This window comes from Fistularia commersonii, chromosome 7 (genome assembly GCF_037954325.1).
Source record: "Fistularia commersonii isolate RoL2024-O1a breed Wild chromosome 7, RoL_Fcom_v1.0, whole genome shotgun sequence".
Lineage (NCBI taxonomy): Eukaryota > Metazoa > Chordata > Actinopteri > Syngnathiformes > Fistulariidae > Fistularia > Fistularia commersonii.
In genome coordinates, this window is record NC_141290.1 from 8,362,939 (window position 1) to 8,387,359 (window position 24,421).

General features: G+C 55.7%; 3 protein-coding genes across 5 annotated transcripts; 1 reads left to right on the forward strand and 2 right to left on the reverse strand.

The window, feature by feature from the left end:
• Positions 1–193: 193 nt before the first annotated feature.
• brpf3a (bromodomain and PHD finger containing, 3a) lies at positions 194–7,679 on the reverse strand. 3 transcript variants are annotated; one of them, XR_015106383.1, is made up of 13 exons: positions 7,340–7,679; positions 4,706–6,222; positions 4,453–4,609; positions 4,104–4,235; positions 3,888–4,016; positions 3,499–3,811; positions 3,082–3,423; positions 2,464–3,009; positions 2,332–2,386; positions 2,162–2,247; positions 1,815–1,884; positions 1,579–1,733; positions 194–1,501 (listed from the first exon to the last, which is right to left on the reverse strand). XR_015106383.1 is itself a non-coding variant. In XM_086149578.1 (13 exons), exons 2-13 carry the CDS (start codon positions 6,202–6,204, stop codon positions 1,318–1,320), a joined length of 3,696 nt encoding a protein of 1,231 aa, XP_086005704.1. In that variant the 5' UTR covers positions 6,205–6,222; positions 7,340–7,679; the 3' UTR covers positions 194–1,317. The 3 variants fall into 3 exon arrangements, 2 of the variants coding, with proteins under 2 accessions (XP_086005704.1, XP_086005705.1); XM_086149578.1 differs by having other exon boundaries at positions 1,815–1,912; XM_086149579.1 differs by having other exon boundaries at positions 1,815–1,912; positions 6,783–7,679.
• A 2,213-nt stretch (positions 7,680–9,892) lies between these two features.
• On the forward strand, positions 9,893–13,925 carry grik6 (glutamate receptor, ionotropic, kainate 6). The gene is made up of 10 exons (XM_086149580.1): positions 9,893–10,021; positions 10,118–10,273; positions 11,184–11,215; positions 11,311–11,490; positions 11,697–11,920; positions 11,997–12,094; positions 12,191–12,408; positions 12,484–12,703; positions 13,037–13,281; positions 13,420–13,925. The coding sequence occupies exons 2-10, from the start codon at positions 10,207–10,209 to the stop codon at positions 13,522–13,524; spliced, it is 1,389 nt and encodes a 462-aa protein (XP_086005706.1). The 5' UTR covers positions 9,893–10,021; positions 10,118–10,206; the 3' UTR covers positions 13,525–13,925.
• On the reverse strand, positions 13,924–22,000 carry plch2b (phospholipase C, eta 2b). The gene is made up of 20 exons (XM_086149577.1): positions 21,404–22,000; positions 20,602–20,748; positions 20,219–20,462; positions 20,014–20,143; positions 19,695–19,865; positions 18,958–19,051; positions 18,681–18,884; positions 17,883–18,003; positions 17,630–17,801; positions 17,415–17,543; positions 17,233–17,316; positions 17,060–17,157; positions 16,891–16,979; positions 16,615–16,800; positions 16,435–16,542; positions 16,235–16,359; positions 15,961–16,045; positions 15,744–15,890; positions 15,008–15,087; positions 13,924–14,928 (listed from the first exon to the last, which is right to left on the reverse strand). Exons 1-20 carry the CDS (start codon positions 21,753–21,755, stop codon positions 13,933–13,935), a joined length of 3,762 nt encoding a protein of 1,253 aa, XP_086005703.1. The 5' UTR covers positions 21,756–22,000; the 3' UTR covers positions 13,924–13,932.
• Positions 22,001–24,421: the final 2,421 nt, after the last annotated feature.

Here is a 24,421-nt window from a genome sequence, read left to right on the forward strand (position 1 = left end):
CATTGGAGAAAATTGGGTTGAATGGTTGACTGTCTACAATTAGCTGAGCTGTCCGTATGAAGCCCCGGCCCAGGGAGCAGGATGGAGTGGTTGCTGAATGAATGAGCAAAGGTATCTGCGGTGCACGTGAGAAGCTTCGGTTCTCCTCCAGAAGGACACCTGTCCAACGAGCAACCATGACAGAGGCCTCAAGTGTTTGAAAGGTCATTTATTCCTGTGAGAAAATATGTTCTCAGGCTGATTACAGGACCTGCAGGACAATTCAGACGGCCGCAGCGAGGTTCTGCGGCGCCCCCTGTGGTCACAGGGATTGGCGGCGGCGTCCCGCCGACGGGCAGCTCCGGCGCCGCCCGACATCCGGAGGTGTGGGTGAAGATCGTCACTGTTACAAAGATCTACGAAGCATTTTACATAAACCTTCTTTATGATTTACCTTTAAAATAACTCTCACCGGCCACAGATTATAAATTAAAATCTAAATTTGATTTTTGCATTCCTTAAATTACTTAATGTTAGCCAATATAAACAGACATATACATATTTACAAAGCTGTACACACACACACCTTGACGACATGGGAGGTCATATACAGTACACTGTACGTCTGACACGCACGCACGCACGCACGCACACACACGAGAAGACCTATCACCTTCCTTCACAACACATTTGTGCTTTTCAAAGATCGCAGTAGTCTTCATCACCAGAGGACACCAACAACCTTCACCTCCTAGTGGCTTCACATCTCACTAATCTAGTAGCTGCACCGTGTACTCGCAACACCGTCGTATCGCCGAGTACTTTCACAATATGGAAAAGATAACATCGAGACTCGACAAGTCCCGCCTTCAGCACGTCACAGCCGGGCCGGGCCCCTCGGGGGGGGGGGTGGGGAGGGGTCCCTGCCGGAGAGTCTGGTTTGGAAATAAATATCCAGGGTAGTAAAGGTACTTTTGGCCGACTGGAGTCCAGATATGAAGGAGACAGCAGGCAAGACGTTCATACTTCATCCAGGACATACGTTTCCATGGCAATTACCATCTAAACAAGATTCAAAGAAAGACCATTCCTCTGACAATTAAATATTTACACACTCACACACGCGCACACACACACACCCACCCACACACACACACGCGCGCTCACAGACACAGACTTTGGCCTAAGAGAACAGTCCAAGCACACGCAGCCACCGGTTCGTGTAAAATGTTAAAAACCCTCCTCGGTGAGGGAGCGAGCGTCTTTCCCCCGCTTCCTCCCGCCCAGATCCCTTTAGAAGCCCCGCCGTGGGAGCCGTCCACGTGCGCGGGCCGCGGCTCAGATGAAGTTGGAGGGCGTGAAGTTGAGGTTCCCTCTGATGTGGTTGAGGTGGACCATGGCGCGGTCGTAGGCCGTGTGCACCGACTTCCGCACGCTGGGTTTCTTCCCCTCCATCAGGCGCAGCTTGTCCACGGTGTCGTCCGTCCCCATGGGCAGGAGCTTGTTCCGAGGGAGCCATTGCCTGCGGAGATAGTCCGTGAGAGCCATCAGCCTCGAGCCATCAGCCTCGAGCCGCGCTTGTGAGCCCCCTGGTCTTACCAGGTCCGCTTGGTGTCGAAGAAGAGCACCAAGAAGAGCTTCTCGCCGGCCTCCTCTCGTCTCCACTCGCCCAGCTTCAGCACCTCCACGGGGGGCACGGGGATGGGGATGCCGTTGTGGAGGAGCCCCTCCTGGGGCATCTCCGGGTCGACAATCTGCGACGGCGGAGAACGTCAGGGGCCTTTCTCCAGACCGGGGCGGAGCCGGAGGAACCCCACCCCCACCCCAGGACTCACCATGGCCGGGTAGGACGGGTACCCTCTGCATTTGGCCCAGACCAGGTCCAGGGGAGCCAGCTCCGTCTCACTGTCCGAACACAGAAGAACAGACTTTCCTGGGAAGAGCAGAGTCCATTTGTAACTGTCACCTTCTGTCATCGTACGTGTTGAGAAGGCACCTCCACTGGACCGAGATCAACGCTAAGGAACAAACACTTCCACACAAACTCGGGGGCCTTTTAAGAGAATAAGAGGAGCCCGAGATGCCGGCGGATCAGCTGCCGATCGCCTCTACATTAGATATCTAAGTTGCCGGGAGGAGGTACTAACACGAGGCCGGGGGTTCTGTATCTGCTGGTACACACCAGAACTGGAGTCTTGTTTCTCCCTGCCGGAAACCTTAGCCAGAGCGGGTTTCCCCCGGCTGCGTTTGGGAGGCGGGGCGGAGCAGCTGTGGACAGACGGAGCGGGAAATGGCGCTGAGTGACTGTGGAACCAGAGGAGCTTACAGAGGAGGGCGCTGCGCGGCACTCACTTTACTTTTTGGTCGTCGCGGCGATCCGGGGAGCGGTGTTTCCCGTTGGTCATCTCTGGAAGAACGGCGGACAGAGACAGGCCGTGAGCGGGGAACCCCCCCCGACCCCGAGCCCCGGGTCGCCCCTCTTACCTGGCGGGTCGGAGGAGGGGGGGGGTTTGTCGGCGTCGCTCTCGGAGCTGTGGCCCCGGGACCTCAGGTGGTGCGAGCGGGGCGAGGGCGGCGTCGGGGAGGCGTTGGGCGTTGGGGGTAAGGCGCTGATGTTGGTGATGCCGGGCGAGGGGGGACCGGCGGCGTCCAGCCCGTTGGTTCGCTCCTCCGCGGCCTTCCCGTTCTGCGGGGGGGGTTTCTTCTTGGTGGCCCGAGCGCCGTTCTTGGCCTTCTTGAAGAGGACGGAGGTGCGGCGGCCCACCCCCATGGGCGGCAGCACCGGCGGCGAGCCCAACGGCGTGACCTCGTGTACGGCCTCGGGCCGGGACGAGGGCGTCTCGCCCACCTCGGCCTCCTCCTCCCCTTGGCTCTTGCTCCCGCTGCGGGAGGACCTCTGCCGCTTGTAGGAGCGCCCAGGCGACCTGCGCCCCCCGCCCACGATGCCTAGAACCGGGGGCTCCAGGGGGGCGTCTCCGGGCAGCGGCGACGACACGGGGCAAGTCAGCTCCAGCACGGGGGGAGAATCATCTGCAGCAGAGACACACCTTCAGCGCCATCGTCGCCGCTGCGACGGAACCAGCGGGACAATTGGACACGTACCGGTGGCGGGGTGGGCTGCCGCTGTCAGCGCTCTGTCTAGGCTTTTCTTCCTCTTCTTCTCCTTCCCCGCTCCTCGCCGCTCCTCCTCCTCCGCCTCGGGCTCCTGGCCGCCGTCCTTCTCCTCGGCCCCGCTGGCCGCCGGGCCGTTCTTCTTCTGCTGCTGCTGCTGGTGGTTCATTTTCTGTCTGAGCAGGTTGATTTCTCGCCGCAGCAGCCGGATGCGTTTGGTCCGGCCCCCGCTGGTGCGCATGGAGGTCACCATGTCCAGCTTGTCCAGCAGGGCCTTCAGCTGCTCTTCCGTGCTCAGATGTAGTCGGTTCTCTGGGTCCAGAAGGGAGTCCACTGCGGGGCGTGAGAACGACACGTCACCGACGGGGTCGAGAAGGCGCCCGGCCGTCTCCAGGACCCCCCGCTCACCATCCTCCCACGTGCATTGGTAGAAGCCGTGCTTGCCAGGGGTCTCCTGCAGGTGCATGCCGGTGCCGGGGTCCAGGCCGACGGTCTGGGACTGCCTCTGGGCGTGGCGGAGGACGGCGCCCCCCACCTCGCGCAGCTGCAGGGCCGCCCTGTGGAACATGGTGTCCTTGGAGTTGTACTTGAGGCAGTTGGAGATCATGAGGTCGAAGTCCTTCTCGAGGTCGCCGATGGAGCGGTAGGCGTGTCCCTCGAGCTTGGAGCGCATGGTGGAGAAGTCCATGGGCTGGCTTATAAACTCCAGATAATCTGGGACCTCAGGGGATTACACGAATAACAATGTCAGCAGCTGGCGTGCTTGAAGAAGGGCGAAGTTCACCTCATCCACCTACCTCCGACAGGTTGACGGGCTGAGAGAAGATTTTGCTGGTGTCCTTCTCCTGTAGCTGCTGCAGGGTGGAGCGCAGGAGAACCAGCGCGGGGGTCAGCTTCAGTTCGAGAACGGCCTGCTGAACTTTCATCTGCGGAGGAGGAGGACGCGAGGGTTACACCAGATGAAGATGCCGGGACTCCTCAAGGTTCGATTCACGGCGTGGAGAGACGAGCACCTGCTCCCTCTTTAGCCTCTCTCTCTTCCGGATCAGCTCCACCAGGAGCCGGGCTCGCTCTAGATCCTGCCTCAGCTTCTGCCAGTAGCGCAGCTCCTCTCTCGCGGCGCAGAGCTTCTCGTCGGGCTCCCTCTGAGGACCGAGGAGGAAACAAACACCCACGGAGGTCAGATTAATTGACTCATAAAGACCCATTACGTAACGGCAATACCGTCTCTAAATCTTCAAACAAAGTAGATGAGATGGATGGACCGACGGTCTCGCCGTGGGCTCAGATGACCGGGGTCACGTCCCGCCAAAGAGCCTCACTCCCACGTGTCTGAGCCTCGTCGGCGTCGGGCTTCCTGACCTGCTCGGCCGCCTTGTGGGCCTGGAGATGGGAATGAAGGCGGCGAATCAGCGGCATCCCGTTTCTGGACTGTCGCTTCAGGAGCCAGTAGTTGTGGAGCCTCTGCATGAACTGATTCTTCCTCTGGACGTCGACCCCGGTGCAGATCTTGTTGAGCCTATCGGACAAAGCGGAGGCAGGGGGCTCTTATGGGGGGGGGGGGTCGCCACCCGGTGGAGGGGGGTCTCGGCGTGGAGGACGGCGGGTGTCTCACCTGTGGGAGGGGATCTGAGGCACCAGCAGCACAGGCACGGCGGAGCGGCGCGCGGAACCACCCGACCCTTTGGTGGACTTCTTCTTCTGGCCCTTTGAGGCCTTCTTGTTGGGTGGCGTGGGGGAACTCTGAGTGTAGGACCTCTGACCCCGGTTGCCCCGGCCCCCTACCAGCCTCCCCTCGACGGATTCGTCGGCGGAGCCGTCTCGCCGCGACCCCGCCGGGGAGTGGTGCTCACAGAACGCCGTCTTCTTCACGGAGAACGTGGTACCGTTGACGCCCGTCTCCCGTACCGGGTCGATCTTCATGTAGAGGCCGGCCTTCTGGGCGCAGGTGACGTGGAAGGCCCGGTAGCAGTTGGCTTTATGGCACTGGATGGAGGCGCCCCTGCCTTTCTGCTTGCACAGGTAGCAGGTGAGCTTCCAGCGGGCGGGGGGGATGTTTTTCACCCCCTCGACGGGCTCCAAGAAGACCGTGTTGGCGAAACACACCTCTGGGATCCATATGGCGCAGACAACATGGGCCCAGCGTCCATCGCTTGTCTGTTTGAAGGCACCTCCTCGGTTGGGACAAAGCACACAGTCTACGGGACGGGAGGGGGACTGCAGGCAGCAGCGGCACAGCCACTGGCCCTCTGGGACGTATGGCACGCCGTAGCACTCCTGGTGGACGGCCAGATTGCAGATGTCACAGAAGAGGATGACGTTACTGTTCAGACATTCGTCGTCCAGGCAGACGCAGCAGAACGCGTCCTCGTCGACGGCGCTCTGGGACAGAGCCTGGCTGCGCGACTCCAGGATGGACTCCCTCTCCAGGCGGTCGATCAGCAGCTCGAACGTGTCCGGCGGCACCGAGGCGTGGCCGTCGGACACCCTCTTCTGGTTGACCATCTCCAGCCAGGCCAGGTCCTCCTCGTCCATGTCGTACTCCGCCACGCTGTCCAGCTCCTCGCCCGACTTCTCGATGTAGCGGTAGTAGGCCGAGGGGAGGGGAGGCGCCTCCGTGGGGGAGACGGAGCCCAGCACGCGGAAGGTGGGCTCGGGAAGAGGACTCTGGTGCGGGAGGGAGTTACTGGAGCCCATCTGCTGCTGAGAGCCGGACCTGGGGTTCTGGTTGGACACGTTCTTGCTGCTCCTCCGGCCTTTGTTATTGGGAGGCTTCCTCCACGACCTGACTTTGCTCTGCGTCTGCACGCTGTTCTCCTTGTTGCTGTTGCACTCGGCTATGTCCTGAGCCATCATCTCGTCCTCCGTTATCACGGGGAGGGGGTCCGTGATGTTGATCCGGTGCAGCCTCCCGTCCAGGTCCACCTCCACAATTCTCTGCGCCTGGGCGTAGGTCAGCGTCTCCCTGGACGGGGACAGCTGCAGTCTGTAGGGCGAGGGGGGGCGCGGCTGGCCCGACGAGCCCCGGCCCCGTCCTCTCCCTCTGCCTCGGCCCCGACCCATGTTGCATCCACTGACGGCCGTCTCACATTCCCACCTCCTCCACCTCGGCATGGGAGTTCACACCGGCCCCTGGCAGAGAGGGAGAAAAAAACGAAGCGTTCAGGTGACGTTCTCGGAGGATCGGGATCAGGACGCCGTCAGAGCGGGTCTCCAGACGCGGCTGTGAACAGCTGAGAGCCCACCCTTGGCATTTGAGAATGAAGAAGACCAGTCACGCGAGCACTACTCACCGATGTGTAATTTCCTATCGAATCGAGACAGTGCTCCAAAATACAAATACGATGCTGTATTGTTATGGGCTAAAATCAGACAACTCTCCGCTTCCAGCCTAACCACAGGTGACAATTACCGTTTCCTTTTCATCAATCCCCCTATATGTGCTTGTAAACTGTAGCACGCACAAATACGGACTTGTATGTTTTGGACCGTGAACTCTAAACGCCTAAATAGGTCGAAAACTACACAAGTGCTTCTGCGACGTGCACCTGGGATAAAAATCAGATAATTAAAGAAATCCCCCCATTGAGCCGTTGACACTTGCAATAGGTAGCACTGCAGAGAAATCTACCTGCACTTGCACCACCATACTCATCTCGAGGTAAAACAGGTGTAATGAAGCAGCATCTCACCTCAGGTACTCCTGACTGCACAAACAGAGCCCGGGCGCTGAGGGGCGGGCCGCCTGCATCCATGCGCCCCAGCTGGCTCGCCATTGGTCCAATCGGGTGTCTATCAAGCCGCCACGTTTCTCGCTGTCCAATCGCGCACGTCCGCCCTCTCTATTTTCCCCAGATGCGGCGTGTAGTTCGGTTGCGGCGCGCTAAATACCAAGCCGAGTGCCTAACGTCCGTCAGCCATTTTAAGCGCAAAACAGCACACACATCATTCGCGTTGCCAGTTGATTAGCGGCCCAATAAGGCGCCGCCGGCGGCCCGGCGCACATTCTGCGCCCTTTTAAAGTGCAACTCTTCCCACGGCGTCCCGGCCGAGGCGCCGCGGCGGGCGACGGTTCGGCTCATTGTTTAGCCCCCGAAACTCCAGAGCCTGAGCGGCACCGTCTCTCGCTGATGCGATAACGCCGCTCGGTCGGACGGGACGCACACACACTCACACAAACACAAACACACACGTCGCGATGCGCGGCGGGGTTATCTCCCGAACGCGCTGGACGTAGCGGAGCATTTACCTCGGAATATCGTCCCCGACCCGCCGGAGAGAAGCCTGCGCCCAGCGAGGTGTCGGCTACTGGAAGACCACAGCCGCGGCGGACATGCTAGCCGTTAGCTTAGCTAGCCGGTCATTTCGGGAGCGACAGCGTCATCCTCAGACCGTCATTTCTCCGCTGCTGCTCCGGACGGACAGTCGCACCCAACCCGGTTACATAGCTGGGCTTTAAACCTTTCAAACGGTGCCCGTTCCCGCCTCGAGGGCAGCGGAACCCCGAAGAAATCAAATTAATGAACCTTGGATGAGGCTAAATATTCATTCAAGATGGCTTGAAAAATACGCCCCTTTTGAAAAAAAAACCGCCTCGGCCAATCGCAGCCCGACGCCTCTCATCGCGTGCGAGGCGCATCGCGCTCCGATTGGTCGAGATGGCGCTTCGCCTCCACCGGACTCGGCGGGGATTCGCTGGTGCGGAGCAGCGGCGAGAAAAACAACGGGCCGGACGGAGCGCGCCTTCTGGCCCCGTCTCCTTCCAGCAGGGACAACAGCGGGGAGACGGGCTTCTCTGGAGACCAACTACTAACTAACTTAGTTAGTAGTCCTCCGGGCCTCACCTGTCATCATGGAAAGATAAAAAAATTGCAAAATGAAAACATGAATTAAATGGTTATATTTATACGGTGATTGATACTAGAAAGTTATTTACGAATAAGTATAATAAGAATAAGAACAACTTTATTTACCTCAAAGGACATTGTTGTGCCAGAGTTTCAAGTAAATCATAACAATAATAAATAATAGTAGGAAATTTCCTTTTCACTTCCGGCGCTGTCTCGGGCGGCTGCCTGTCAGAGTTTCTCCTCACCTTAGTGTCTCTTTTTCCTAAATTCTCTACTTCTATTTTTCTATTTACTTCTTCTTGCTTTAGTAACTATCTTCCCTCAGCCGCAGGGAATCTTCAAGTCTTTGTAGTTAACAGTCAACAGTTAAGACAATTTATATTTCATTGTATTTCTTATTCTTCCTCCTTTCTACTATTATCTGTTACTGTTATGTTTTTTACTTGAAACTCTGGCACAACAATTTCCTTCAGGATAAATAAAGTTGTTCTCTCGAAATTGTATCAACAGTAAAAAAAGGTTGGGGGAGAATAAGAGATACAAATAAAACTATAAAGTGTCAAAGTCAAGGCTATAAAGTGTTTTAAGGTCTTGAGTACAAAGATTTTGAGATTCCCGGCGGCTGAAGGAAGAGGAATTAAAAAGTCTGATAGGAAAGATGTGGGAAAGATTTCCCACGTAGCTTCACCATTTTTAGTCATTTTTTTTTCAAAATCGCTAAAATAAAATTCACATGTACCGTTCAAATCTGAAGAAAAGACGTGCGGTGATTCCGCAACCAGCTGAGCCCACTATGGATTGCGCAATGATTCTGCTGGCATGCTATGCACTGAGACCATAGTGCAGTCTCTGTGGATGTCACTATTAAAAAAACACTTTTAATATATGAACTAAATTTCCATAGTTTAGCTGATGTGTCGAATGTTTTTCGTCAACAACCGGTGCCCCCTACCTCATGGTAGGGGGCATCGCTGATCCCAGGGATCGTTCTCACTACTCGGCCACAGTATAATAGAATACTAAACAGGATACTAAACAGTTAGCAAGTCAAGTGCAGCTATCCAGCTATTTAAATATTAGTTAGTTAAACTAACTAATATTTAAACTCAACTGGGATCGTGGACATAAAGGATGACATGGATTTAAAATAAACGTGTGTGGTTTATCTTTGAGGGATAGTTTGTTATGTCTGGTCCTGCAGCTAATCGGCCAGATACAACAACGTAACAACAATGTAACAACGGTTTTTATTAAGTGATTACTGACATTCTTAAATGAAAGAAAATGCAGATGTTGATTCTCCTGGTAGGAAGCATCTCGACCAGGATCCACTCTGACCCTGGAGGACGTCCACTGAGTTTGACCGGGTAAATGGTCGCCGACCGTGAGTTCGGCGTCTTGCCCCAGGACTTTTCAGAGGAGCCGGGGATCGAACCCCCAACCTTCTGAGCCACGGCCCCCCCCGAGGAAGAGCAGCTCGGGGTGCTGAGCCGTGGAGCAGTGAAAATGAACCATCCGAATTTCATTAGTGAAACGTCTCAGTTCATCTCCTCCCGACTTCATGTCTGCTTGGACTTTTGGCCGCCGTGTTTGTCAGTAGATTGAGTCTGCTCCGTTGCCATGGTGACGGGTGGACCTGCCAGAAAGTCTAATTTCCTGACTCAGGCTGTAAAAGCTGCGAGGTCCTCGACAGGTGCTATCTAGGCTCAGCACAGCACCCCCAATTCCCAGAGCAGATGGACGGAGTGGTCCTCCAGCAGACAGGAGGAGACTTTCCTGGAAGAAACAACGGTGACGTTCATCATCAGTTAGATGACACGGTTTTCATCCGTCTTTCTGCTGTTCAGCTTCACCAGAGAGCCCCCCCACGTAGGAGCTCATATACTTGTATTCAAAGCCTGAACCCCCCCCCCCACACACACACACACACACCCACCCAAATCTCCTCCCACCGGAATCCCATCCACCCTCTTCACGGGTTTCAGCCCAGAGCTCTGTGTCACAGCACTGCTGCCGGGTCCTTCTGAGCTTCTTTAGCTTCTCCGTGAACATCCAGCGGCCGCATCCGGGACTCCTGCCAGGTACAACGGGATGGACATCCAGTTTGTTCTGTTCATCTCAAGGAGTGAAAAAGATCTTCTCTTGATAATCACGTGATCTGATTCCTGTCTTTGCAGCTGTGGATAGAAGTGCAGCTCCCTTTGGTCCAGACCTCCAATCCGCCGACCGCGTTTCTCACCTGAAGGGACGTCAGAGGAGCGTCAGGATGCTGCTGGGCTTCTTCTTCTCCGTGTCCGCTGGGTTCCTCCTCCGAATGGCCACGAGCACCGCAGGTAAGCAGCTCCTTCTGCAGACGTGGAGCTCGGCCAGGAGAATCCAAGCGATTCTGCCTCCTTTTCGTTTCTTCTGGGTCGAAGTGGAAGGAGCGCCGGTGCAGGAGGAGAACCGGGCTCGTGAGAAACGTTCACAGTCTTACATTGTGTGGGTTCAAAGTTGGACCATGTCGGCGTCTGGCAGCCGACTCTCCAACCCTGCCAGGCTCCTCGTGTTGTCCATGCCGGATCTGCTCGGCGGTTCCTCTTGCTTGAGGAGACTCAAACACACGATCTGTCAGCTCAGTGCGGCGTCACCGTGCAGCGCCACATCCTGTCCAGCTCTTGATGAACAGGAAGCAAGTGGCTGACATCCCAACAAAAGTGCTAATAAATCATCCGGGGGCTTCAGACGGAGGCCCAGCGTCCTGGAGAGCCTGAAGAAGGATGGGGCCGCCAACAGCTTCTACCACTGTCATATTTTGAAAAGGAGGATCTGACAGCTGTCAGGCCCCGTCCCCCCGTGGTGGCGGATCCCCGAGGCCGGGGGCTTTTGATAGTCTTTGACTGCCCCGCCGTCCCGCAGCAGGCGTCGCTTTGAACCAGCGGGCTGCTCCAAGAAGTTCTCCAAGCAGGAGACGACAGCAGCCAGATCTCTGGGACGCCGGAAAGACTCTGAGGAGAAGCCTGGAGCAGATGAGAAGCTCCTTAGATGATCCCAGGTGATGGGAGAATGTCAGCAGAGATGAAGTTCTGATAACTAGGACGCCTCATTGAAGGTGCTGCTCAGCGTGAAATGGTGCATCTTCATCACCATTAAAGAAGGGATGAGGGTTTGTGTTGGGCTACTGATAACACACACACACACACACACACACACACACACACCCACATTCTGACTAACAGTCCCTTCTCTCCTCCTGGTCCTCAGTGCCATCAGAGCTGAGAGTCTCCACAATCAAGGTGAATCGTCTCTTTATTCCAGATCTTCTGTGAATGTTCCTTCAATGTCAAAACATCAAGATCAACCTCTGGTGCTCCTCCGTGTTCCCCCGCAGCAAGAGCCCTACACCATGTCCAAGGGCTCTCAGCTGGAAGGGTTCTGCATGGACCTCTTGTCGGAGATCGCGGAGAAGGTGGGCTTCAAGTACAGAGTGCACCTGGTGAAGGACGGTTCCTACGGCCGCCAGGATGAGAACGGGAACTGGAACGGGATGATCGGAGAGGTGACCAGAGGGGTGAGTGGTTGAGGTTCTGCCAGTGTGGAGTCTCCATGTTCTCCAGATTGGCTCCAGATTGTCTATAGGTTGACAGCTGACCTGTCCAGGTGACACCCCGCCTCTCTAGAAGGCATCTGCAAGGGATGGAGCTCATCTCTTATTCCGGAATCTTACAGATGTTTATTCCCAGTGAGGGTTGTCCTGACGTTTCGGCCTCTCTCCAGGAGGCGGACCTCGCCGTTGCACCGCTGACCCTCACGGCGGCCAGGGAGAAGGTGGTGGGGATGACCAAGCCTTTCATGCAGACGGGGATCAGCATCCTGTTGAGGAGGGACATCTCCGAGGAGACGGGGCTGTTTGATTTTTTGACCCCCTTCACGGTGGAGACCTGGGTGGGCATACTGACCGCCCTGCTGGGGACGGCAGCTTGCATCTTCATCGTTGCCAGGTTGGGTTGGTTGTCATGGAGATGTCCCCCAACGCCCTCTGGGTTGCTGACACACTGAATTAAATGTTCTTCTCAGACTCAGCCCCTGTGAGTGGAGCGACCCTCAGAGTGAGAAGAACAGATTCAGCTTTCTCCACAGCCTGTGGTTCACAGCTGGAGCTCTGGCTCTCCAGGGTAAGAACCACCCCGACCTCTGTTCGCTGGAGCCGCCTCAGACCTGAAGAGAAGAGCCTCGGTCAGATATAACCAGCCTCCCGACTGTTCTTCTAGGTGCCGGTCCTCACCCTCGTGCTCTGTCGGGCCGCGTGGTCTGCTGCAGCTGGTGGTTATTCACCCTCTTCATCCTGGCCAGTTACTTCTCCAACCTGAGTTCTCCCCGGAGCACCGAATCCTCCGGGCTGATGGTCAAAGGTTTCGAGGACCTGGCCAATCAGGACAGGGTCCAGTACGGCTGCCTGTCCGGCTCTTCCACCCTGGCCTTCTTCAAGGTTGGTCCGGGAAGGACAACATTGACGCTCCCGGGACAGAACGCTTGAGATTCACATCGCCCTCTTCCCTGTCAGAACTCCGACAACCCGCTGTACCGCCGCATCTACGAGCACATGGAGAGAACCAAGAGCTTCGTGTCCTCCATGGACGAAGGGGTCCAGCGGGCCAAGGAGGGGAACTTTGCCTTCATTGGGGAGTCGGTGTCCCTAGACCTGGCCGTGGCCCGTCACTGCGAGCTGGTCAGAACCCACGAAGTGGTCGGCATGAGGGGCTACAGCATCGCCACTGCAATCGGTGAGGTTCAGACCCGCTCTTCTAGACACCGACGTCCACAGTCATACTTTCCACCCAGGAGGGGCTTTTCCCTTGAATAGATCAATCGGATCTCCTTCTTCTCCTCTGGGCTGCTACCTTAAGGGGTCGCCACAGCCAATCAGCTGCCTCCATCTAACCCACAGCCAATCAGCTGCCTCTATCTAACCCACAGCCAATCAGCTGCCTCCACCCAGCCCTCTCCCCTGACACCAGCAGACCCGTGGACCTCTTCCCCTCCATCGTCCCTGGTCTTTCTCTGAGCGGAAGGAGCTGATGGTCTTGGATCTTTGTGAACCTGTCCCACTGTTGCAGGTTCTCCGCTCATAAAGAACCTCAGTGTGGCCATCCTGCAGCTGAGTGAGGCCGGGGAGCTGGCTTTCCTGCAGAGCAAGTGGTGGGCCAGCAGCTGCATGGCGGAGGCCGCCAAGACCTCGGCGCTGCGTCCCCACAGCCTGAAGGGCCTGTTCCTGGTCCTCTGCCTGGGCCTGGCGCTGGGAACCCTGCTGGCTGTGGTGGAGCTGTCTTCCAGGAGCCGCAGGAGAGCACTGGGCCAGGAGGTAGGGGAGCCGACCGCAACCCCGGGAGCAGCGGCGCTCTTTTTTGAGACCCGATGAAGGACTCCGAGGCGCTTCTGAGGCACATCCAGGATTCATCTGTGAACCTTCACCTTGTTTTAATCTAACTGTCCTCCACAGAAGTCCTACTGCTCTGTCCTGACGGAGGAGCTGCGCCTGCGCCTGAGGAACCGCCGTGATGACAAGCCTCGGGAAGCCGCCGACAAAGAGAAGGACAAGCCTTAGAGACGAGGGGCTGGTCGAACTCCTCAGTCCTGCACCAGGGTTCCTTAGATACTAGCTGGAGAGCAGCTTCTCCTGCTCCGTGACACATAGAAAAGTAGCCTGGTTGTTTCTTGAAGTTAATATTTTATTAAAAGAAGAGTTTGACTAGAAATGCCCTGAAAGCGAACACTAGAGATTACATCCCATAATGACAAGCCACGAAGCTCCAGCTGAGAAAGGATCCCGGCTAACAGAAGGTCTCCCGCTCTCTGAATCTCTTCATCTGCTATTGGCAACGTCAGTGACTCCCTCAGGATCTACTGCTCCTGCAGAGGAGTGTGTGTGGAAGCAGACTGGACTGTAAACATCTCAGTGGGCCTAGAGTAGAATGATAACAACAATAAAGGTCTAACGTCCTCCTCCTTCCTGTCATGAAGGTCCGTCCTCCGCCTCCCGTGGCCCTCCGTCCATGAACAGGGGGGACCTACAGCGGATCTCGCTGAGCTTCTGTTCAAACAGGGCCTTCATCTCCCTCTGCAAGGTGCCCTCCTGCGCCCCCCCGCCAGGCGGGCGCGGGAGGTCCGGGAGGTCCGGGAAATCCGGGCTGTTGGTGCCGCTGCTGCTGCTGGAGGTGTCGGACAGGCACAGGCCGTTGGGGACGGGCCTGGCGTGGCCGCTGTAGCTGCCAATGCTAGGCTGCCGCCGCGTCTGCCACTGGATCCTGCGGTGGAGCAACGCCGGCGTCTGAGGGGAGGTAGCGGGTTTCCGTGGGCAACTGTGTGAGCGGGCTTGCGTCCGCACCGGGGTGGACGGCCAGGGGACGGCCGGGGCTTCCAGGGTCCGCCTTCCCCTGGGCGGGGACGACGGATGGGTCCGGGGAGGCGGAGACCCCGGCTCCGGTCCGGAGGGTCCCTCGGCTTCCTCCGTCTCCAATCCTTCTGGAAATTCCCCGCATGGCTGCGGCTGGCGACCCGTCTCCAGCTCGGCGATGTCGGACCCCCGGGGCTCCGTCGGGCCGTCGGGGGAGGGGCTCCGGGGACGGGCACCCATAGGGGGGCCTTCCAGGTCAAGGCTGTCCGCTTTTTCCAGGGACGCAACCGGCGTGCGGTGCGAGTCAGTGGAGGACATCTGCCAGAGGAGCCCTCTCCTGGTCTCCGGCGGCTGATGAATTCTGACTCTGTGGGCCCGTCGGACGGGCTCGCTGACGGCCCCCCGCTGGACGGCCTGCAGCAGGGAGGACGCGTCCCCGCTCCGGCTGTCTTGGGAGAGGCAGTCCAAGTCCTTGCGAAAGAAGAGCGCTCGGCCGTCTTCGGAGGACTGCACCGAGAAGTCAACAGACGGCTGGCGCTGCTGGCCCTTCATGTGCTTCTGTGCCGCTTTCTTGATGTGCTTCCTGGCCACCTGCACTGCCTTCGTGGGTTTCAGCTGATTTGCGGAGAAAAGAGGCGGAAGGCGTCAGAGCGTCGCGGGCGTCCGAACAGAGACGGGCGGGAAACCGGCTCACCTTTCCCGTGATGTCATTCACAGCGACGTGGACAAAGATGGAGGACTCAGCCATCCCCTCCAGGTATACGTGACGGTAACCTGCAAAGGCACGGGTCACGTGACCTCCAGGAGCTTTTAGCACACCGATACAGCTTCAGTCAAACGTTGCCACCAGAAAGCACACACACACACACACACACACACACACACACACACACACAAAAGTGAAAGTCCACAGCAGATCCACCAGGGATGTTCCTCTGTCTGCTCGTCTGATCAGAGTATTTTTTCTGCTGGTCCAGATCAGCACTGTGACACCTGCAGAGGTTTCAGGATCTCCACCGTCCCAAACCAAAACACCACATGGGATCTGCAGGTTCTTCACCGGCTCTCCTCTTCTTCTTCTTCTTTCGGCTTTTCCCTTCAGGTGTCGCCACAGCGAGTCAACTTTCTCCATCTAACCCTATTCTCTGTATCGTCCTCTCTCACACCAACTACCTTCATATCCTCTCTCACTACGTCCATAAATCTTCTCTTTGGTCTTCCTCGAGACCTCTTGCCTGGCAGCTCCAATTCCAGCATCCGTCTACCAATATATTCACTATGTCTTCTCTGTGCATGACCGAACCATCTCAGTCTGGCTCCTCTGACCTTCTCACCAAAGCGAGGTAAATGTAGAAACCTACGAGGATGACTTGAAAGGGGAGGAGATGGTGTAGGAGACTGGAGCAACAGGTGTTTCTGCTCCAACCCACCTGGCATCATGCTGGTGAAAGCTATGGTCCTCTGCCCGATGAAATCCCGTCCGATGGGGTCATGATCCCACACCTGGAAGCGAACCAGGGCCACCTGTGGCATTTGGATGTTGAAGACGAGGGTCTCCTCCCACATGGGGTTGAAACCTGGAATGGGCGGCCAGTGAATGGCGGTCAGTGGACGGAGACACTTCCTGCATCTGCTCTAAGAACATACCGTTGTCGTCCACCACCCGGGTCTGCTGCTTCGAGCAGTCCACAGACAGGCCGATTATCTCCACCTCCACGAAGGGGTCGATGATCTAGGCGAGAAGAGGCTCCAATCATCAGAGAAGAAATAGACACGTATGTATTCAAAGGGCTGCAGTAACGAAGAAGTCATCTGATCTTCGGTGGAGGAGCATCTCGGAGAAGAGCTCGGGTTCTTGGAGTTCGGTTATGGTTCCCTGACTCGGCTGCAGCCGCTGTTGTTTCCCTGTGGGTGTCCTCACCTCTCCTCTGTCCCCAAACATGGAGTCCTTGGGTTTGGGAAGCTGCTGTCCACTGATGATCTTCAGCACCAACTGGGTCTTCCTGTGTCCCGGCAGAGGATCGTCCAGAGTCGGGTTAAAGGCACCTGAGAAGATCAAGCCCAGAGTAGCACCTTCTCCGTGCCGGAGCCGATCCCCTCGACCCCCGCGGACATACCGACCTTTACACATCAGCTTAGGCTTCAGGATGTAGCCGCAGTTCCCGTTCCTGGAGAACTTGGCCCGGTTCAGTTCCAGCATACGACCCTCCGTCTGGTAATTGAGCGCCACTGAAACCAGAAGTTAGCGTCGGGTCAATCCAGTGGACGGAGCTCGTGGGGAGCGGCTCTGCTGCGGCCTACCCATGTGGCAGCCTGCGTTCCAGTAGGGCTGGGGGTTGAAGTTGCTGGAGTCCACCCGGTAGTTGGACGGGTAGACCCGCAGGAGCTGCCGCTGGTTTAGCCGCACCAGCTGAGCCGGCTTCAGCTGGAGGATCTGGTTCATCACGGTTTCGTTGAGGGAGGAGACCTGCCAGCTGTTGGTGAAAGCTGCCCCCCGGGGCGGAAATACAATTCAGCATCTGCTCGCTGTCCAACATCTCCAACATCCCAAAATGAGCTTCAAAGTGCCGGGTTTACCCTGCGTGTCTATGTCGTGCACTCGGACAGACTTTGTATACTGGACCAGGTCGGACAGCGCCCGGGACAGCCTCATGGTCCTCCTTTTCCTGGGGGAAGGCGTCAAATGTCAGGGGAGTGATTGACAGAGCAGTGAACCAATGACTCTGCGGGTCAAAGCCGTCCTCACTTGGGATGGTAGACTATCTGCGCCCTGTCCCTGCTGCCGCTGTTGTCCGACTCCCCGTCGGAGGCTGCCTTGCTTCTCCCCCTCAGTCTCTTTTTCCTCTGAAACACACACCTACTTGTCAAGGACTTGAGAAGAGAAAGGAGGAATTCATCCGGAGGCTTCGGAGTGCCGACCTTCCGTTTGAAGCTCCGAATGATGGACCGTCCAAATCGTCTCTTCTTCTTTGGCTGGCCGGGAGCAGAGACGCCGTGTCCACCCTGCAACGGTCCGACATCAAGGTGGGGTTAACTCATCTCCTGCTCGTATCTTCTGTCGATGTACGCTTTTGGTCTGCGGATCTTTGGGATGGACTTGCCTGTGAGTTATCTCCTCCGCACTCCTCGTCCTCCTCATCGTCGTCCTCCTCTTCCTCCTCCCCAGTGTCCTCATCAGACACATCACCTTCTTCTGCATCTGGATCGAGGTTCGCTGGCAGCTTTTTTCCCTGGAAACCGAAATTAAAATCAAAATCCTTCCATCCCGGCCCCCCCTACCCCCGCCACACACACACACACACACACAAACACACACCTTGACCAAGATCTTGCCCTTGAGGATCTCGGGCGAGGGCAGCTTCTTGCACTCGTGCACGTTGACGTGGGTCAGGTCTAGCTTATCCTGCAGCACTTCCCTCAGGTACTCTGCCATCTTCTTCTGCTGAGGCACGCTGCAGTGGTTCTCGATGGACAGTATCACCGGGTACCTGCGGGGCGAGGGGGGGGGTCCAGATGGTCACTGTCTCCCGGGAGCCCTCGGCAGAGCGTCCCGGTGGGTCGGCACTCACTGTGACTTGGCGAACGCGTATTTGTCGATGGTCTCAATCACGTCTTTGAAGAGAATCTTTGAGGTCAGGGTGTAGCCGTGGTGGATGATGGGCTCCCCGTCCGGCCCGTCCCAGCAGTCCACTGAGGAGGAGACCATCGCGTCCGTCACCTTGTCTTCTGTCTAATTCAGTGGTTCTTAACCTTGTTGGAGGTACTGAACCCCACCTGTTTTACATGCGCATTCACCGAACCCTTCTTTATTGGATCGAGGATCGGTTCGTTGATGGATACAAAGAACAGGCAGTGTAGCCTTTTCATCGAATCTGGCTCCCTTCACCTTGAATTCAGCAAGCGCTATGTTCTTGTAGTTCCCATCTCCATGCAGCTTAAGGAAGCCTTCCCTTAGTTTTGCCGGTGCTGGACTAGAATTGCTCATCTTGTCATTCCAAATCATGCAGTTAGGACATCGATTCCAATCACGTTCCGTCATACATGTAAATCCGTACCGTACGTGTTCTTCCGACCGCTTTCTTTTTTTGCCCGACATAATTAGTATGAAGGGATTAAAATATTAAGAAAGAAATCACATGACGTACCATCACGACAGTCACAAGTTACTACAACTGAGCGCGCCAAAATCCCTGCAGCACGGATAGGCCGAGCTATGTAGCGTGATCACCTGCAGCCAGCGATGTCATCACCAATGTGTGTCTTGACCTCCGCCGAACCCCTGAGACTGACTCACCGAACCCCTGGGGTTCGATCGAACCCAGGTTAAGAACCACTGGTCTAATGAGTGAACAGTTCTGGATTCTCACCCTCAACGCAGCGGCAGCCGGCCTGCAGCGCATAGGCGTACATCTCCACACTGGACTGGGACAGTAGCTGGTCCCCCGTCAGGTAGGTGTTGTGGGACGTGGAGATGAAGTAGTTGCTGAGCGGCTGGGTCATGTCCTGGTTGACCTCGTTGTGCTCGGGGTTGAAGATGTCTCCTCCAGGACTTCGCATGTAGTTGGTGAAACCTGTGGGAGTCAGACCGGCAGCTTCCTAAGCGACCCGGTCATTGCTTAGGGAGAAACATGCGGCTCTTCATACCGTCGATACCCAGGACCATCCGCTGCAGGTTCTCAGGACACGGCTCGAACTTGACCACGATGTCCATCAGCCGCTCTCTGGTCAGCCCTCGCATCTGCAAACGAACCCAGCATCAGCATGATCTCCTGGCTCAGCCCACCGGCTGCCCACTCCACCTTGCAGATCCTCGCAGGGACAGCTCCTCGAGTCACTCTTTCTTTCCCTCGTCCAGAGTTTGAGATGCCACAGCACAGGGCAAACATCTAGCTTAGCGCCATCAGAAGGTCACAGATTTGACCAAAGCTAAACTTCACAGAGGAACCCCTTACTTCTCTCCTTTTATTTTGGTCTTGGTCTTTGTACAGAGCTAGCTTCCGGCCTCCTCCGGGAGCAGCTTTGTTCAGAGTGGCCTCCTGAGGTCCTCACAGTGCAGGTCCAGGTCGAAGCTGCGGCTCAGAATGGAGAGTCCAGGCCTCCTAACAGACCTGTCATCTTGGTTCCTGTTGGTGGTCCAACTACCCTGTTTTCCTTATCTCTCCAGAGGTCATCGGCGGTCAAACATCAACAGCGAGCTGTTCTCGAAGCTAGCTCTAAACGGGGGAGGTTCAATGCACCTCCAGGAGGCCCTCAGCACCTTCTTTGGAGACCTCTCCCATCCTTTTGATGCAACTTTCAAATATTCCAGTTTTTTTTCTTTAAATGGAAGACATCTGGACAGAAATCATGCAGATCGTTTTCTCCACGGCCGCTCCACTCACCTTCTGCTCGTTCTCCAGGAAGCGAGCGAGGTCCTGCAGGTCCATGACCTCTTTCTGGTTGCTATAGGAGATCATGATCAGGTAGAGGTCTCTGCGGGTGGAGATCATCTTGTAGAAAGAACAGAATTCTTCGAAGCCCAAAGAGCCCTGGTTCTCGTCCGTGTCTGCTTCCTATAGATATGAAAATAAAAAGTTATAAGGACCTTGCTTGCTCTTTTAAAGCAAACGGTGAGGAACCAGCTGAGATGCTTCACTTCCTGTCACATGATGTTCTCTACATTCCTGGACATCTAAGACTTCTTCGGTCAGAAGCCCTCACCTGGAACATCTGCCTGACTTTCTGCTTGGGCAAATTCACGTTGAGTTTGTGGAGCAGTTGGTGAACCTCTCCGATACTCAAAGTGCCGTCTCCGTTTTTGTCGGCCTCCGAGAAGGTCTGCTGCAACCACCTGAAGTCGCAGTAAAGGTTCAGCCACTGTGACCGTGAGAAGATCTCCTTCCAGGATGAGCTTCGTCAAGGATACTGGTCGCGGGTTCTCTGCCTGCGGGCCAGACTGTCTTCGTCGCTGATGCCGGCCATCAGGTACTTCAGGCCGGTGATCCAGGTGCGGGCCTCCTCTGCGTTGGTGGAGACCAGGTCCAGGGACTTCACACGCTCGCCGTAGTAGATGCTGAAGCAGCAGTTGGGGTCGAAGCGGTTGTCGGCGTACCTCCTGAACATCTCCGACCTCTTCCCCTCGCACACCTCGTGGATGGAGTCGATGGTGACTGGAAGGGACGGAGAAACAGTGGGTTCGCTGAGAGGTCTTCATCAACTCAGACCCTCACCTCCACCCTCTGCACTTCTCACACACACACACACACGCACACACACACACACACACATGTGCAGGGACAGCGCTCTCACTCTTGGCCTTGTCATGCTTCCTGGACGGACGCCATCGGATGCAGGACTTGTGCTGGTCCAGGAAGAAGAGGCGCTGGAGACCTTTCTTCTTCCCTTTCAGCTTGGTCATCTGCGTTCCCGCCTGCATGGTGCACATGCACCGCTCCACTGTGGAAGGAGACCAGGAGACACAGAAGTGGACCTTCTGCTGCCAGTCAAAGGAAGCGATGGACTCATGTATCTGCTGAACATCTGACGGAGGTTTCAGAGGAGGGGCTGCGGGAGGTTCCACGACCCTCCAGCGACAGACAGACTCCACAACCTCGCATCAAACGACCATAAGAACCATCAAACCCTGGGAAGCTGTGAGGAGGAGGAGGAGCTGGGAGCAGGAGACACTGTTGTCAGGAGATTATGGGATGAGTCACCTGGGGATTAAAGGGCCTGGACATGTTTGATGATGAGGAGAAACACATCTCCAAACGCACACATGGCCCGTCGGAGACAAAACATACATTTGTGTCTACCTCTGGACAGTGTGTGTGTGTGTGTGTGTGTGTGTGTGTGTGTGTGTGTGTGTGTGTGTGATGACAGTGTGTGTAAATAGGACCCCCTGGTGCAGCGGTGTGTGTGTGTGTGCATGTTCTGCAGATTGGCCCACCTCGGGGTTAATCCTGGAGGATTGTCTCCTGTCCATATGCCCCCTCTCCCTTCCCAAACCACAAGCTGCAACCTTCACATGAAATTCACCCCAAGCGTTTTATTTCCGGGTCAAAGGTCAAGTGACGGAGGTGTTTGGAGGCAGGGTGGAGCAAGACCTTACCCATCTGGCCGAGCCTCCAGCGGGGCTGGGCCACCACGCTGCCCCCGATCCAGAAGAACTCCTCGGCCAGCCTGGAGATGGAGGCTTTCTGCCAGAGCTTGGGGGAGCTCATGATGGAGGGGGAGGGCGAATCCAGGGGGTTGGAGGTGGTCCTCGCCCCGTGACCGGAGCTCCTCGCCACCAGGGCTGGAGAGAACCCCCCGGAGCTCAGGGACCCGGCAGACTGGTGGATGGTTTTCCTGGTCATGGAGGAGGGCGCTGGGCTGCCGCCGGGCCCTGGAGACAGTGGAGCCATGGCCGGGCTGACGTTCATCCCTGAAACCTGAGCCTGAGCCCGGTGCTCGTGTCCCATTCACGCTTCCTGGAGCCCCGCCGCACCTCCTGGGATCTTCGTTGCACCTCCTGGGCTTCTGCGATGCCGCCCGTCAGGACCTCCCCTCCTCAAAGTCCGGCCGCAAATCATCGGAACAGTCTCTCCGTCCCAGACCTGGCGTGCTCCTCATCCTGGTCCTCCTCCGTCACCTTCTTCTTCAAGCGGCCCTGAAAGGAGCTCCTCCTCAGGGCGAAGAACACAACATGTCGGTGGCTAAATCTCGGCAGAGCCATAATCCCACAGCGAGACTTCAGCGGTAGGTTCACGCAGGGATTTTCACGCAAGCGTAAGCCTCTGAGGAAGAGGAGGCCGGGCAGGAGCAAAGGCTTCTTACGCAACGGTGAGGAACACCGCACGGACGTGCTGATTGGATGATCGGATGGTTGGATGCGCGTCCTCCAGGTGGACGCCAGAGCTCCCTCCACGGGCCGGTCGGTGAAAAGACGCCACCGTCCTCCAGTCATGTGATCTGATGCAGCAGGTACGGAAGAACCTGAGCGTCTATGAGCGCATTTACCGTAATTACATATTTTTATCTGCAAGTGTGCACATGAACTCTTGGTTCATGAATTCTTGGATATGCAACGTATCTCAAAAATACATTTTTAGATACATCAATTAGTGTATACAGTGTCTATCTTAAGTATTCACCCCCTTGGATGTTTTACCGTTTTAGTGCTTTCGTAAATCAATCATGGTCAATAAAATTGGGCTTTTTGAACAAAAAAATGTATTGGAAAATATATTTTCATTTCATTGACATTTCTTTGTAGAAATCTGTTTTCACTTTGACATTTAAGACTTTTTTTGATACATTTTTGTGTTAAAAAAGCCTAATTTAATTGACCATGATTGATTTATGAAAGCACTAAAAGGGTAAAACATCCAAGGGGGTGAATACATATGATAGACACTGTAGATATGTAACATAGACACACAGTATGTATGTATGTGGACATCTTTGAAAAATGGTACAAAGGCAACATATCCATCCATCCAACAATGCAGACACTCGATTCTGTGGCCAAAAAAATCGGATCCCCTCGACGCACTGGCTGCACCTCGAAATTTTGTCCTATTATGAACCGAACTTGTGACAAAGGGCAGCCCTGGCAGAGTCCAACTCCAAGAGAAATGGGTCTGATTGGAACATGGAACATGGACCTTTTGGACTCAGTTTCTCCTGACTCCCTGTTGTTCTGCCGGAGGCGGGAGTGGAAACTCCTTCTGACAGGGGACTCTGCCAGACGTTCTCAGCAGACCCTCACATTACGTTTGGGTCTGCCAGGTCTGACCGGCAACCTCCACCATCGAAGCCAGGTCACCACCGGGTGGGGATCAGTTGACAGCACTGCCCCTCTCTTCAACAGTGTCCAGGACGCGCAAGTCCAACGATACGACCATAAGGTCGATCAAAGCTTTGAGACCTAAGGTGTGTTGGTGACAAGAGCGCATAAGGATACCTTTATGCCTGAGCATGGTGTTTGCTATGGACAATCCACGACGAGCACAGAAGTCCAATACCAAAACACCGCTCGGGTTCAGTTCGGGGCGGCCTTCCAATCATGCCTTTCCAAGTCGGACTTTCACTGCCCACGAGAGCGTTGAAGTCTCCCAGTAGAACAAGGGATTCCCCCGATAAGAGCGCTCTCTAGCAGCACCTCCAGGGACCCCAAGAAGGGCGGATAAACTGAACTGTTGTTGGGTGCATAGCCACAAACAACAGGTAGAACCTGTCCCCCCCCATCCTGAAGGATACCCTCTCGCCCACAGCGTTGAACCCCAACGTACAGTTGGGGGGCGATCAATATGCCCACACCTGCCTGGCGCTCTCACTGGGGAACAACTCCAGAGTATAACAAAAAAAAAAAGAGTCCAGCCCATCTTGAGAGGGCCGGTTCCAGACCCCATGCTGTGCATTGAGGTAAGTCTGACTACATCTAGTCGGAATCTCTTAGCCTTGTGCACCAGCTCGGGCTCCTTCCCCGCCAGAGAGGTGAAATTCCATATCCCAAGAGCCAGCTTCTGCAGCCTTGGATCGGACCGCCAAGGTCCCTCGCGCCAGCCACCACCCGGTCCGGACTACACTCGGCCCCCTTGGCCCTTCCTGTAGGTTGTGTCCAGGGGAAGAGGGACCCATGTCAATCCTTTAGGCTGGGCCCGGCCACCAGGCGCTCGACATCGACTCCTGCCCCCGGGCCTGGCTCTAGGAGGACACAGTGACCCATGACCAGGCAAGGGAAAACTACATCCAAAATGTGTGTTCTTCATGAGGGTCTTTTGAGCTGTGCTCTGTCTGGTCCCTTACTTGGGACCTGTTTGCCTTGGGTGACCCTTCCAGGTGCATAAACGGGATGGGGGTATGTATGAACTGGAAAAAAATGAAAAAAATAAACAGGCATTTATTTTGTAATTTTTAACCTAATTTTTCCAAAACTTTATATATGTAATTTACAATTTACTGTGTCATACAGGGTTGTATTGTATTGAATTGTATACAATTTGAATATACTTCATACATATATAAAAAAATCAGTCAAAATTAGTTCAAAAGATAAGCTGTAAATATCTTTACCTGTCGTTATAAACACACACATGAATGCATTCATCGACGGCGTGATAGAAAACAGACTCCTCAGGGCGGC

Coding starts and splice junctions, on each gene's coding strand:
- brpf3a (XM_086149578.1), bottom strand. CDS start 6,204: ATGCCGAGGTGGAGGAGGTGGGAATGTGAGACGGCCGTCAGTGGATGC. Junction 4,610..4,705: donor CCTCAGATCCCCTCCCACAG/GTGAGACACCCG, acceptor TTTGTCCGATAG/GCTCAACAAGATCTGCACCG. Junction 2,248..2,331: donor CGCGACGACCAAAAAGTAAA/GTGAGTGCCGCG, acceptor GTCTGTCCACAG/CTGCTCCGCCCCGCCTCCCA.
- grik6 (XM_086149580.1), top strand. CDS start 10,207: ATGCTGCTGGGCTTCTTCTTCTCCGTGTCCGCTGGGTTCCTCCTCCGA. Junction 12,409..12,483: donor CCACCCTGGCCTTCTTCAAG/GTTGGTCCGGGA, acceptor CTTCCCTGTCAG/AACTCCGACAACCCGCTGTA. Junction 13,282..13,419: donor GGAGAGCACTGGGCCAGGAG/GTAGGGGAGCCG, acceptor TGTCCTCCACAG/AAGTCCTACTGCTCTGTCCT.
- plch2b (XM_086149577.1), bottom strand. CDS start 21,755: ATGGGACACGAGCACCGGGCTCAGGCTCAGGTTTCAGGGATGAACGTC. Junction 17,802..17,882: donor TACGCGTTCGCCAAGTCACA/GTGAGTGCCGAC, acceptor CTCGCCCCGCAG/GTACCCGGTGATACTGTCCA. Junction 17,158..17,232: donor TTCGGAGCTTCAAACGGAAG/GTCGGCACTCCG, acceptor TGTGTGTTTCAG/AGGAAAAAGAGACTGAGGGG.